The sequence below is a fragment of the Monodelphis domestica genome, chromosome 7, assembly GCF_027887165.1.
Source record: "Monodelphis domestica isolate mMonDom1 chromosome 7, mMonDom1.pri, whole genome shotgun sequence".
Classification (NCBI taxonomy): Eukaryota; Metazoa; Chordata; class Mammalia; order Didelphimorphia; family Didelphidae; genus Monodelphis; species Monodelphis domestica.
In genome coordinates this window covers 183835902-183849599 of record NC_077233.1, presented here as the reverse complement: position 1 = coordinate 183849599, position 13698 = coordinate 183835902, and the positions used below count along the sequence as shown (strand labels likewise).

At 43.2% G+C, this 13698-nt stretch overlaps 1 protein-coding gene across 2 annotated transcripts in view; it reads left to right on the top strand.

Moving 5' to 3' along the window:
- The window catches only part of LOC103099164 (uncharacterized), a 148558-nt gene that overhangs the window by 123073 nt on the left and 11787 nt on the right, over nucleotides 1–13698 (top strand). For both annotated transcript variants that reach the window (XM_056806147.1, XM_056806148.1), the window contains 2 exons: nucleotides 6372–6567; nucleotides 11480–11589. In XM_056806147.1, the coding sequence (XP_056662125.1) occupies nucleotides 6372–6567; nucleotides 11480–11589 (306 nt within the window). The remainder of the gene's footprint in view (nucleotides 1–6371; nucleotides 6568–11479; nucleotides 11590–13698) is intronic.

Sequence of the window (13698 nt, the reverse complement as noted above, 5' to 3'; positions counted from 1 at the left end):
GACCCTGGGCAAGTCACTTAACCCCCATTGCATAGCCCTTACCATTCTTCTGCTTTGGAACCAATAATAAGTATTGATTCTGAGACAGAAGGTGAGGGTTAAAAAAATAAAAGATAGCTGGTATAATAACTCTCCTCTCCACAGTCTGCCTCCCCACCATCTGCCTCAAGACTCTTGAGTCATTAAAATTGACTATTGAAAGTTCATGAATCCTTAGATAAAATGATTGCAAAGCTACCTGGCCTTGCAATGAGGATAATGCAGTTTATCATGGAAGAAGCATGGTTTGCATGCTGCCACCAGGGAGGAAGGTTGTAGGGGAAAATCCTTCTATGGACGCCTTGATTTCTCTTCCTCTCTGGTACAGGGAAAGGACCTAGGATGTGGCATCAGATAATCAGCTATCACCTGTTAAGTGGGGGCGTTGGACTAGAGGGCCTCCTTGAAGACGTGGATGGATTTTTGCCTTTCCTTACATCCTGAACACTCAGCACAATGCCTGGTACATGGTAGATGCTTAATAAATACTTGTCGACTTGATGGCTCAACTTTTGGTCTTAAAGCCCATGATTCCAGGAGAAGGAGGAACAAGGGCACAGTGACCATGGGAGAAGTAGGAACCCTGGATTCAAAAAAGAAAAATCCTGCCTAGTGCAATCTCTTCCAGCCTTGGGCAAGATCCTCAGTTGCTTTTTAGCCTCCTTTTCCAAATCTTCAAAATGAGGCGGCTTGGACTCTAGGCACCCCTTCTGGCTTATGCCCTTTGGATGCCCTTTAAAAGAGAGCTTCTCAGTTTGGGGGAGTTTGGGGGTGGTCCTAGACCTCTTTGGAGGTGTGGTGAAGGCTGCAGACCCTTTCTCAGAATCATGTGGTAGGTAAAATACTTGGAATTATAGCTATATTGAATTAGAGCTATCAAAATATATTTTTAAATAAGTTTCTGAGTACAGCTAAGAAGCACAGTGGAGTCAGAAGAACCCGAGTTCAAATCTTGCCTTCGATTCTTCCTAGCTCTGTAACCCTGGGCAAAGCACATAACTCTGATTGCTCTCATCTGTCTTAGAAACAACATTAAACAGGAGGAAGGGAGGGAAAGAACATGAATTATGTAACCAGGGGGAAATGATCTTAATTAATCCATTAAATAAAATACAAAAAAGGAAAGAAATGATATTAAAACAGAAGGTAAGGATTAAAAAAAAAAAGATTCCTGGTTAAGAATGCGTGTTTCGATAACTTCCAGCCTAACTCTCTGGACTGGTTACCTCAGTGAACTGCTTTTCTGGCTCAGAATGCCATTCTGGTGATGTTCTGGGGCAGTGGCTTAGCCTCACCCTACCCTGTTTCTCCAGGCATGTTCCTGTTAGGGCTGAGTAGAAGAATCTCAGTTTTTTCTCATATTACACCCCCCGCCCCAGTCCCCCTCCTTCCTCCTCTCTGCATGAGCCTGTGCACTCTGTCAGGTCTGCAGCCTGGGGCTTAGGAGCTGAAGAGTTGGACTAGTCCCCCACGGAACTGGTTTACTTCTGGGAACTTGGAATCCTTGCTAGAAGCCAATGATTAGCTCCAGAAGCAGGTAGTCAGCTGCCCTGCCTGCGGCACGAGTCCCCCCAGATTCCTTCACCAGGTGGGCAGAGGACCTCCCAGAGTTTTTGGCTCAAGGAACACTGTTTAGAGTCCTCCGTGCTTGGGGCGTCTCTTCAGTCCTTTAGGAACGCAAAAAAAGCTTATTGTGCAACCCTTCTTGGCTCCCTGAGGTAATGGCAGCACTGGACGGGTCCCCATCCCAGAAGAGTAGCATCTTGAGCCACAAATTTCAAGCTAGAGAGAACCACAGAGACCATCTGATTCCACCTTCTGGTGCTTTCTCCCCCCATCACCCCCCATATTCCCACACTTAATACAGTCTTTATTCCATCTAAGTACTTAAATGCTTGTTAACTTCAATTTCCTCATTTTGTTGATGAGGAAACTGAGGCCCAGAGAAATTAAATGACTTCATTGTTGCTGCTCTCTTTAGTCATTTTCAATTGTGTCCTGATTCTTCATGATCCCATTTAGGGTTTTCTGGGCAGAGATATTGGAATGGTTTGCCATTTCCTCATCCAACTCGTTTTACAGATGAGGAAACTGAGGCAAACAGGGTTAAATGATTTGCCCAAGGTTACTCAGCTAGTAAATAACTGAAACTGGATTTGAATTCAGGAAAATGAGTCTTCCTAATTCTGGGTCCAGCATTTGATCCACTGGGCCAACTCAGTGCCCATTAGGAGCTAGATCTGAAACCAGATTCTTTGATTCTACAATAAGGATTCTTTTTTTTCTAAAACCCTTGCCTTCCGCCTTGGAGTCAATACTGTGTATTGGCTCCAAGGGCAGAAGGGTGGCAAGTGCTAGGCAATGGGGGTCAAGTGACTTGCCCAGGGTCACATAGCTGGGAAGTGTCTGAGGCCAGATTTGAACCCAGGACCTCTCATCTCTAGGCCTGACTCTCAATCCACTGAGCTACCCAGCTGCCTCCTACAATAAGGATTCTTAACCATTACTGGGGTCAATGACTCCTTAGCCAGTCTGGTGAAGCTTAGGGACACTTCTTAAAATGATCAATCTGTAAACACCTGTTAAGCACCCACGATGTGCCCAAGCACAGTGCTGATTTTTTAAATGCGTAAAATAGCTTGCATAGGATTACCAAACGAGTCAGTTATACTGAAATAAAGATGTTATATTTTGGGGGCAGCTGAGTGGCTCAGTGGATTGAGAGTCAGTCCCAGAGATGGGAGGTCCTGGGTTCAAATCTGGCCTCAGACACTTCCTAGCTGTGTGACCCTGGGCAAGTCACTTGACCCTGAGCCAATACACAGTATTGACTCCAAGATGGAAGGTAAGGGTTTTAAAAAAATGAAAGAGAGAAAAGAAATCAGCAAAGGCTACAAATTAGGGCTTACTTTATCATTCTGTTGATTTTCTAGACTTAGGAAAATGATAGAGAAGATGTTAATAATGAAGATTTAACACGAAGGCATGCCCCAATTCAGAGAGCAGATAGTTAAACATTTACCAACGCCACTGCTGGTTATATCTATTGACATGGATGATATTAGAAACTGAAACTGATAAACTTCTTAAATATTTATTAATTCCTCTAAAACAGGAATAAACCCATGATATTTGAACATTAGCATCTTTATGAAAAATATATATTTTTAAAAATGAGTGAAGAGAAGCATGCTATTATTTTCTGGATTTTTGCAAGTCCCTTTAATGTCTGACTTAATAGAAGATAGCCAGATTCTTATGATCTTGATTCAGTCTGTTGCCATACATTGTTTTGGTTGAAGTATATGAAGAAAATCTAGCCTCACAAAGGTGGGTAGTTGGAAAGAGGAAGAGTATCTTGATAGGCAAATAAAGTCTTAGAGGTATTAGGGAAAGACTTTTACTTCCTGGAGCCCCTGAAAAAGATCTTGGGGACCCTCAAGCTTCTGTACACATTAAGAATCATTGCTTTTTTTATGCAGATCTCTCCTCACCTCTACTCCCTGCTAAAGACTTTCCAAAGCCTTTAAGGAAGCCAGTCCTGCTGGACTGAGTGACCTGTGTGAAAATGAATCCTGTGTATATTTTTGGATGATGCCTGTGAATACACCCCCTTTCCTCTCTGGCATGTTTCCTCCCTCAGAACCTGTTAATTTGCTTCTGATCACACCTATTGGGCCCCATTCCCAGAGAGGGCAAAGATCCAACATAATCCAAAACAGCAGATAATCCAAAAATAATTTATAGAGTATTTGACGTTGGGATGTGGCCAATCTGCCTTCATAACAAGTATTTATTGTCTGCTCTTTGGCTGAGGCTAATATGAAAATGAGTTTACATTCCCTGGCATCCATCAACTGTGAGTGGGGAGGGGAGAAGCCCAGGGCTATGTTGGGCACTAAGGATGGAAGCCAATTGGGAGAGGAAAAAATTTACTACAGCTAATCAGATATGGATAATTGAGAATGGACTTGATTATAGTACAGCAGAAAAAAACAAAAACATCAGTATGGGAGGCAGAGGACCTGGATCCTGATTCCACCCAGGATCTCAGTTTCTTCCTCTATGAGAGGATTGGTATAAATGGCCTCCAGAAGTGCTCTGAATCTATGATCAGCCAATCAATTAACTATATTAACTAATTAACTAACCATCTATTTTTCTGGGGACTCTGCTAAGCCCTGGGGGATAGTAAGGCAAAACAAAACAAGGTGAAACCAAAACCACCCCTTGCCTTCAAGAAAGAACATGCTTCTAAAGAACTACATCCAAACTACAGAGTGGATGGGCATTAAGCTTGGCAGCTGAGGGGACTAGAGACGGTCTCCTGTAGAACGATGGCTCCTTACATCTTGATCTTTTCCCGGGCACCCTCCCTACCTAGAGCTCTAGGCTTTGTGACTTGAAGAGGGAACCATGAAGGAATGTGGCCAATGGAGGAGGGATATTCTCGGGCCAAGCATCATCCTTTACCTCTGACTTATTAGGAGCATTCATCAGCTGCTGGGATCACTTCGCATAAAATCTATTGTGGGAAAGCTAAGGCAAGAGCTGCCAGGCTGTGGGTAGGCGGAAGATGCTTTATGGATGACTATTCATTATACATCTGTAACCACTAATGCAGAACCATAATTAGGAATTCTTTCACCTGGGGAACAAAAGTCTGGGGGTGGAGCAGGCTAAAGCACAGCAGACAGTCAAATTGGGCCAAGGAGAATAGTGGAGGGCTGTTAATTGTGGGGACAACAGTTTCTGGCAGAAAGAAACATACCCCCTCCATGTCAGTGCCTTGGAACAGAGCCATGTTTAGCCCACACTAGTTCCAGCTGTGACCTAACATTTAACAATGAATGGGTTCATGCCATACTTTAACTAGAGGTTGGATGATATTTGTTGCTTAGTGGTAATCATACACTTAAAGGAGATTTTCAAAGGTGTGATGACACCTCTGATTTTTCTGGTGGGTGTTGATCCTTGGACAGTAACCAGGATAATGCTGGACTGTTCTCGAACATTTCTGATAAAGGATACACAGGAATCTCTTCAGATCTCATCTCCCAAGCTTGCTGGAAGTATAATTGTCCACAATGCTGCAGAACCTCAAACATTACCAACAGCTCATCCCCCTAGAGATCCCTCTAGACTGTCCCCTGGATAGCAGCTGTGGCTGCTGCTTTTTATTTTATTTTTGCTTGAGAGATATTTATAGTATTTTCTTTCTCTTCCAAGTTCTCCATTCAATTAAAAAAAAAGAAAAAATACTCATAACAAATGTGCATAGTCAAGCAAAACAAATTCCCACATTGTCCATGCTCTAAAATGTATTTTATTCTGTATCTTGAATCTGTCAATGCTATCAGGAGAGAAAGATAGTATTAAGTGTTATCAATGGTCCTCTGGAATTATGACTGGTCATTGCAACTGATCAAATATCTTAAGTCTTTCAAACTTGTCTTCATAATATCAGCATATAAAAATTTCCAGGGGCAGCTAGGTGACTCAGTGGATTAAGAGCCAGGACTGGAGAAGGGAGGTTCTGAGTTCAAATCTGTTGCTTTCAGACATTTCCTAGCTGTGTGACCCCGAGCAAGTCACCTAACACCCTTTACCTAGCCCTTACCACTCTTCTGCCTTAGAACAAATACATAGTGCTGATTCTAAGGCACAAAATAAGAGGCTTTTTTCATTGTTTTTTCTACCTGGTTCTGTTCACTTTATTTTGTATCTTGTCGTACAAATTTTCTTAGGTTTCTCTAATTATTTAATCAAAGAGTTGGAAGGGATCTTGGAAGTCATCTAGCTTGTGGTATCAATAATAGTTCATGTTGACTTAGAAAACTACCAAAAATATTAACATCATACTATTTTTATTTTGTTAAACATTCCTTTCATCATTTCTTAGAGCACAATAGTATCCCATCCTATTCATACACTATAATTTGTTCTGCCATTTCCCAAGGAATGCCCCCTATTCGTTTCTAGTTCTTTGCCACTACAAACAACAATACTTCTCTATATATTTTTATACCTCTGGGTCTTTTCCTTCATTCTTTTATCTCTTTGGGGTACAATAGTGGTATCACTGAGTCAAAGGGTATGGACGGTGCATGACTTTGGGGGAAAATTTTCCAAATTGCTCCTCAGAAGGGCTGAATGAATTCACAGTTCCACCAAGAGTGTATTCATGTGTGTGGCTGCTATTTAGAGTCTCCTTTTCTGCCAGCAGGTGATCCTTTTGCCTCCTTTGGGGAAGGTCACCCTTCCCATTTCATCCTCCATTAGACACCCACATTCTAAATATGTCCTTTTTTATTCTCTTGTCCAAATCACAGGGCTACAACGTATATGAGTCTTCCTTGAAGGGAGAGAATTGTCTGAGCTTGGATCCACTGCCACTGCCTGCCAAGGTCAGAGTCAATGGCAGGAAAGAAATTCATAGAATAGAATTGTCCAATGAGAACGGTGCAGTGGTCTCCTGCGACCTTCATTCTGATCTCTGTAGTATGACACTGGATGGCTGGAACCATGGTAAGTCTTGGGTTCCTTGAGCTTTGTCTCTAGCCTAATATTTCCAAACCTTGATGACTATTAATGGCATTCCACCAACTTGTGCAGATGGAAAATTTGCCACACCTGAGCTACATTCCCAGCATCCTTTTAAGTGACGTCCTCATTTTACGTAAGGATGCCTGGGAGATAAATATGGCTGAGACCCACGCTGCTGCTACGGGGCTCTTTTTGAGGCGCTTGTGAGTCTCTGGCTCTCTTTGCTCTGCTCGCTTGACTGAAAGAACCTTTTTTCTTTTCTTTTCCCTCTCTTTTGATTTAGTACTTACTCCTACAAACTTAAATGGCCCTCGCTGACTCCTAGGGAAATGACAAAGGTCTAGTTCCTGCCTTCATTATTTTGTGACCAACACAGACTGGGGACATCCTCCCCAAATCACAACCATCCAGAGCAGCGGTTCTCAACCTTTCTAATGCCGTGACCCCGCAATACAGTTCCTCATGTTGCGGTGACCCCAAACCAATTATTTTGGTGGCTACTTCAAAGCTGTAATTTTGCTACAGTTATGATTTGGAATGTAAATACCTGATAGGCACTATGTATTCTCATTGCTACAAATTGAGAGGTTGAGAACCGCTGATCTATAGCACTGGGAATTATATGGAGAGAATGCCACAGATAATCTATAAATATAATCTAACCTGGGCAGCTACACAACACAGTGGAGAGGAGCACTTGACCTGGATTTGGGAAGACCTGAATTCAAATTTGACTTCAGACACTTACTAGCTGTATGACCTTGGGCAAGTCATTTAGCCCTGTTTATCTCAGTTTCTTCATCTGTAAAATGAGCGAAAGTAGGAAATGGCAACCCACTTCAGTATCTTTGCCAAGAAAATCCCAAATGGGGTCATAGTCAGGCATGACTGAAATGATAGAGCAACAATAACAAATCTAAAACAAAGCAAAGGAAATATTGATGATTGAACAGAGTCATGTAGCCTCACAGTTGGAAGGAATCTTAGAATAGGGGCATTTAGATAGCACAGGCATGGAGTCAGAAGGACCTGGGTTCAAATTTGTCTTCAGACACTTCCTAGCTGTATGACCCTGGACAAGTCACTTAACCCCAATTGCCTAGCCCACTCCTCTGTCTTAGAATTGGTACTGAGACAGAAGTTAAGGGTTTTAAAAAACCAAGTCACTTAGTTCAGTGGGATCAAACACAGTGCATATTGATTTAGAAAACTACAATTAATATTATTTATGTTTCATTGTACTTTGATTTATTTTCTTAAATATTTCCCAGTTCCATTTTAATCTGGCTCCCTGGCCACATTTGGGGATTTTGGGGCTTCAGATCACGAATTTGACACTCTGATTTCTAGTCAACCTTTCTGCTAATGCAGGCCATCTCTACAACATCCCCAGCAGGCAAGCAGAGATCTAGTTAGATCTTGTGCAGTTCCAGGGATGGGGAGCTCACTACTAATTCATTAGCAAGCATTTTGTAATAATTGACTATGTGCTCGGCCCTGGCACACAAAGACAAAACAAAGTAGTCCTTGGCCTCACAAATATAAGTAGGTATGGAATACATACAAAGGATTTAGGAATATCATTTTATCAGCTGTGAGGAGGATCAATTGGCAAAGGGAAAGAGAACTGAGGAAAGATCCATTAGCAATCTAGTGGAATCATCCAGGCAGGAGGTGATGGGGGCCTAAACCATGGTGATGGAAGCGTGAGTGCACAGAAGGACTCAGTCCTTCTTGGCGCTAACTTCAGCATTCATGTGAGTTTAGCCAACTCTCTTAATCTTTAAAGAACCTCATTTGTACAATGAAAGGTCTGGACTAGATGACCGATAAAGCATCTCCTACTCTGGTCTGTGATCTTATGGTTCCGTAGCTAGATTTTGTTGTCCCCTATATTGAACTATGAGCATCTACATGGAATGGTGGATAGGATGCTGGGCCCAGAGTAAGGAAGACTCCTCTTCCTGAGTTCAAATCCAGCCTCAGATACTTACTCATTCATTACGTGACCCTGGGCAAGCCATTTAGCCGTATTTGACTCAGTTTCCTCATGTGTAATATGAACCTAAGAAGGAAATAGTCAACCCCTCCAGGATCTTGGCCAAGAAAACCCCAAGTTATGATATAAAGAGTTAGACACAACTGAAATGTCCAAATGATAACAAAATATCGAACTACTATCTTTCTTTTAGTAACTTCCCTACTTAGACCCAGTTCTGAAGTAGTGCGGAATCCAATCCTCCTTCTCTATGATAGCCCTCCAGATAGCTGAAAGATATAGCAGTAACAATATCCCAAGTGTCCTTTCTTTAAATCAAATACTCCCAGACACATGAGTCCCCTAAAAGAAAGGGAGTCAAGCATTTCTATCATATGAGTACGTTAGGAGAAATTTTATCTGGGATTGAGGGAAAATGTGTTTCAGCTGACATAAGAATAGGTATATACTCATGTCTGGCCCATGAAAAAGTGTTTTTCCTCAGACCTAGGGATTACTTGAGGTCTTTCTGACTCCATAATTTCAGGTTACAATCAAAGTCATCACCAAGTGCAGGGATCCCCTTCAAAGGGACCCTTGACAAATTCACAATCTAGCTGGGGAAGATAACATACACATGTATGGACAATAACCACTCACAAGATAATTTGGGGGAAAGATCCTAGCAGTTGGAGAGATCAGGAAAAATCTCATAGAATGTAGCCCTTTAACTAAGCCTTGAAGGAAGCTTGGGATGCCAAAGTTTTTTTTTTTTAATTGCTTCTTGTTAGGCACTCTAATATAGCTGGGAGGACGGGAAAGATTGAGAGAAAGGAAAGGAAGAAAAGGAAGGAAGGAAAAGAAAAAGAGGAAAGAGAAAGAAAGGGGAAGGGATGGAGGGAAGAAGGAAGGAAGGAAGGGAGGAAGGAAAGGGAGAGGAAAGAAAGAAAAAGGGAAGGGATGGAGGGAAGGAGGGAAGGAAAGATGGAAGGAAGGAAGGAAAGGAAAAGGAGAGGAAAGGAAAGAAAGAGAAAGGGGGAAAGGATGGAGGGAGGGAAGGAGAAAAGGAAGGAAGGAAGGAAGGAAGGAAGGAAGGAAGGAAGGAAGGAAGACTCTGATACTTTGATAGCTGACTGGCATTGGGGAGCAGACCAGGGCAGATGACCCATAGAAATAAGCACCCAGAGAGTTCTGAGCTGAATCTTAAAGGAATTGGGTGAAGGGGGCAATCCAGATGTGAGAGACAACCAGTACAGAGGCCCAGAGGTAGAAGATATTTCCTCAAGAAGTATTTATAGGGGAGTGTGAACATTAAGATGTCACCAAGGAGCTGACATACCCTCCTGGGGTGTGCTAGTAGGTCTGCTTGGACCCCCTTTCAACATCCAGATGTCTGTTCTCCCAGCCCACTAAACACACCCCACCTCTTCAGTTCCCATCTAGGGTCTGTCCTCAGGAGTTATTTGAATTAGTGACAAACAACAGAGTGGGATAACATTGGGTTTGGAGTAAAACAGACCTGGTTTTGAGTCCTCTGTGTGATTCTAGACAAATCATTCAGCTGTGCCAAACTTGAGTTTCTTTGTCTATAAAATGGAGGTGAAGGATATCAGCCCCAATGTTGCACTCTGTTATCCTGAGGATCAAATGAGATAAGGTATTCTAGGAATGTCAACAGCTCACACCCCCTTAGTCTTACCAAAACCCATCAGTATGTCACTGTCCAGAGCCCAGGAAAACCTCCCATTATAGACCTAGACTTAGAAAGAATTGTAGAAGCCCTGAGTTTAATGCCATCATTTCACAAAGACAGATACTGAGGGGAGCAGCTGAGTAGCTCAGTGGATCGAGAGCCAGACTTAGAGATGGAAGGCCCTGGTTTTAAATCTGGCTTCAGACACTTCCTAGTTGTGTGACTCTGGGCAAGTCATTTAACCCCCATTGCCTAGCCCTTACCACTCTTCTGCCTTAGAACCAGTACACAGTATTGATTCCAAGATGGAAGGTAAGGGTTTATTGAAAGAAAGAAAGAAAGAAAGAAAGAAAGAAAGAAAGAAAGAAAGAAAGGGAGAAAGGGAGAAAGGGAGAGAGAAAAGGAGAAAAGAAAGAAAGAAAGAAAGAGAAAGAGAAAGAAAAGAGAGAAAAAGAAAGAAAGAAAGAAAGAAAGAAAGAAAGAAAGAAAGAAAGAAAGAAAGAAAGGGAGAAAGGGAGAGAGAAAAGGAGAAAAGAAAGAAAGAAAGAAAGGGAGAAAGAGAAAGAAAAGAGAGAAAAAGAAAGAAACAAAGAAAGAAAGAAAGAGAAAGAAAAGAGAGAAAAAGAAAGAAACAAAGAAACAAAGAAAGAAACAAACTGAGATTGAAGAGGCATAGGGGACAGAGCATTAAACTTCAGAGTCAGGAAAACCCACGTTCAAATCTTCCCCCAGTCACTATAGAAACTGTGATTCTGGACAAGCCACTTAACCTGAGTGTCTCTTCCTCCATACAATGGGGGTAGCAGTAGTAACACCTACTTCCAGAGTTTGTTGTGAGGAGGAACAAATGAGATGATACATGTAATTCACTCTGTAAGCCTGCAGGCACTCTATAACTGTTGTTCAGTCGTGTCTGGCTCTTTGACACCATACTGTCCACGGAGTTTTCTTGGCAGAGACTCGAGTAGTTTGCCATTTCCTTCTCCAGTGACACACAGCAAGGGTCTGAGGCCAGATTTGAACTCGGGTCTCTCTGGGTCAGACAGCTAGTACCTGAGGCAGAACTGGACTTGGATCTCCTTGTTCAAGACTCCCTAGCTTTTACCATTCCATTTCAGCAGCAAGATCCTCTACGGCAGGATGGGAAGCCCAAAGGTTATCCCTGCCCCTCTCCATCAGCTCCACTTGCTCACTCCTCCTCGCTCTCTGGCCTCTCTCCACAGGTCTGTCGGCGGGCATCTTGGGCACCAATGACAACGAGGCGGGCAATGATCTGTTGCTCCCAAACGGCTCCCTGGCAGGCAACCTGGAGGAATTCGCTGAGGCATGGCAGGTCAGTCTCACCCTCTTCATGGTGCTGGTGGGGATCAGGACCTCCAGGAAAGCTTTTCCCACTACCTAGAAGGTGTCTCTGGGTTTCTAGGAAATAAGGTTTGTCCTTTGATAAATCAGCGCAAGTCTTTAATGGGGCAGTGGACAGAGAGCCAAGTCTGAAGTCGGGAAGACTCATCTTTCTGAGTTCAAATCAAGTCACGTCATCCTGTTTGCCTCAGTTTCCTCATCTGTAAAATGCACTGAAGAAGGAAATGGTGAACCACTCCAGTATCTCTGCCAAGAATACCCCAAATGGAGTCACAAAGAATTGGCCAAACAACAAAGTCTTAAATGCTGCTCAATTCTTTTTTCATGATACAAAAAAAGGGAATAAGCATGTAGTGAGCCCCTGCTTACATACCAGACACTATTCTCAGTGTTTACAAATATAAGTGGGCACGGTGGTCTCCATTTTATAATTGAGGAAACCAAGGCAGACAGAGATTAAGCCACTTGCCCAGGGTCACACAGTAAGTATCTGAGGTTGGATTGAAACTCAGGGCTTCCTGACGTTAGAGTGCCACCAAGCTATCCCTAAAACCAAGATCAGTAGGTTCTTGCATGGCCCACTAGACTCTGAGGGGTTTTTTTCTGCACAAAGCCTCATCTCTATATAATTATTAGAGGGAAATTATTTCCTTTTTCTATTTCTTTAGAAAATTATGCATACAAACAGGAGTCTGTCACTGTAAACCCCCTTCCCTGCCCCAGTTGCCTCTCTGCTAGGCTCTTAAGGGTACCCCCAGAAAGATCCACCACCAGAAGCAGAGAGATACAGTGAAAAGGGTGCCGGATTTGGTGGTAGATGGCCTAGGTTCAAACCCCAGCTCTACCTCTTATTATTTGTGCCACAAAATGGGGGATTTGTACTAGTCTCTATGGTCTTGCCAGCTCTAAGTAAATGATTTTACCAGAAATGGAGAAAGTAAGGCTGGGCAATATTAGGAGTAAGAAAAATGTGGATTCAATTTCTGTCTTCCTTCTGGTCACAATTTCCTTAGGAGGAATCAAGGACATTCAGTGGTTTCAGTTGTGTCTAACTCTTCTTGACCCCAAATGGAATTTTCTTGGCAAAAACACTGGAGTGGTTTGCCATTTCCTCCTCCTTCCTACAGATGAGGAAACTGAGGCAAACTGGGCTTAAATGGCTTGCCCATGGTCACACAGCTAGTGTCTGAGGCTGAATTTGAACACAGGAAGGGAAGTCTTCCTGACTCTAAACTTGGCGCTCTATCCAGTGTGCCACCAAGCTGTCCCTAGACCAAGACCAGTAGGTTCTTGCATAGCCCACTAGAATCTGAGGGGGGGGGGTTTGGTGTATTTTTTTCTGCACAAAGCCTCATCTCTATATAACATAGGTTTTGGAGGGAAATTATTACCTTTTCCTATTTATTTAGAAAATTATGCATATAAATAGGAGTGTGTTATTTATTAAAATCTTATTCCAATGCTGCATTGTAGGGCAGAGATGATTGGAGACTCAGGGGCTCTAAAAGTTAAATATGTGCTCTGTGAGGTTCCTAAAAAAGCATGACAACTTCAAATATAGGCCTAGCACTAGATCATTAATGGCGAACCTTTTAGAGATGGAGTGCCAGGCCCCTCCCTCCAGACCAAGTGCTGTGCCACCCCCCCAGACTAAATGCCATGCTCCTCCCCCCCACCAAGTCTGGGTATGCCCCACCCCCCTCTTACCCCACACAGGGGAGGAAGGAAGCATCCCCTCTGGCTTGGTGGCAAAAGGGCAGGTCAAGTGAGGAATGTCCTCAGTGAGAGGGGGAAGAGGGTGGCCCAAGCATTCTGCTCCCCTCCAGCTCTGCCACTTGTGATCCACCCACCTTACCCCTCTGCACTACCATTGGCTGTTGGGTAGAGGGTTGAGGGATATGAAAAAATATCATCAGGTGTGGTGGAAAGGGGGAAGGGAGCAGCTCCCCCAAGTCCCTCTGCCTTTCTAGTAACAGACTCGGGGGAAGAGGGGTGGCCACATGTCCACAGAAAGCACATTGTATGCCATCTTTGGCACCTGTGCCATAGATTTGCCATCACTGCTCTAGATCTTGGACCT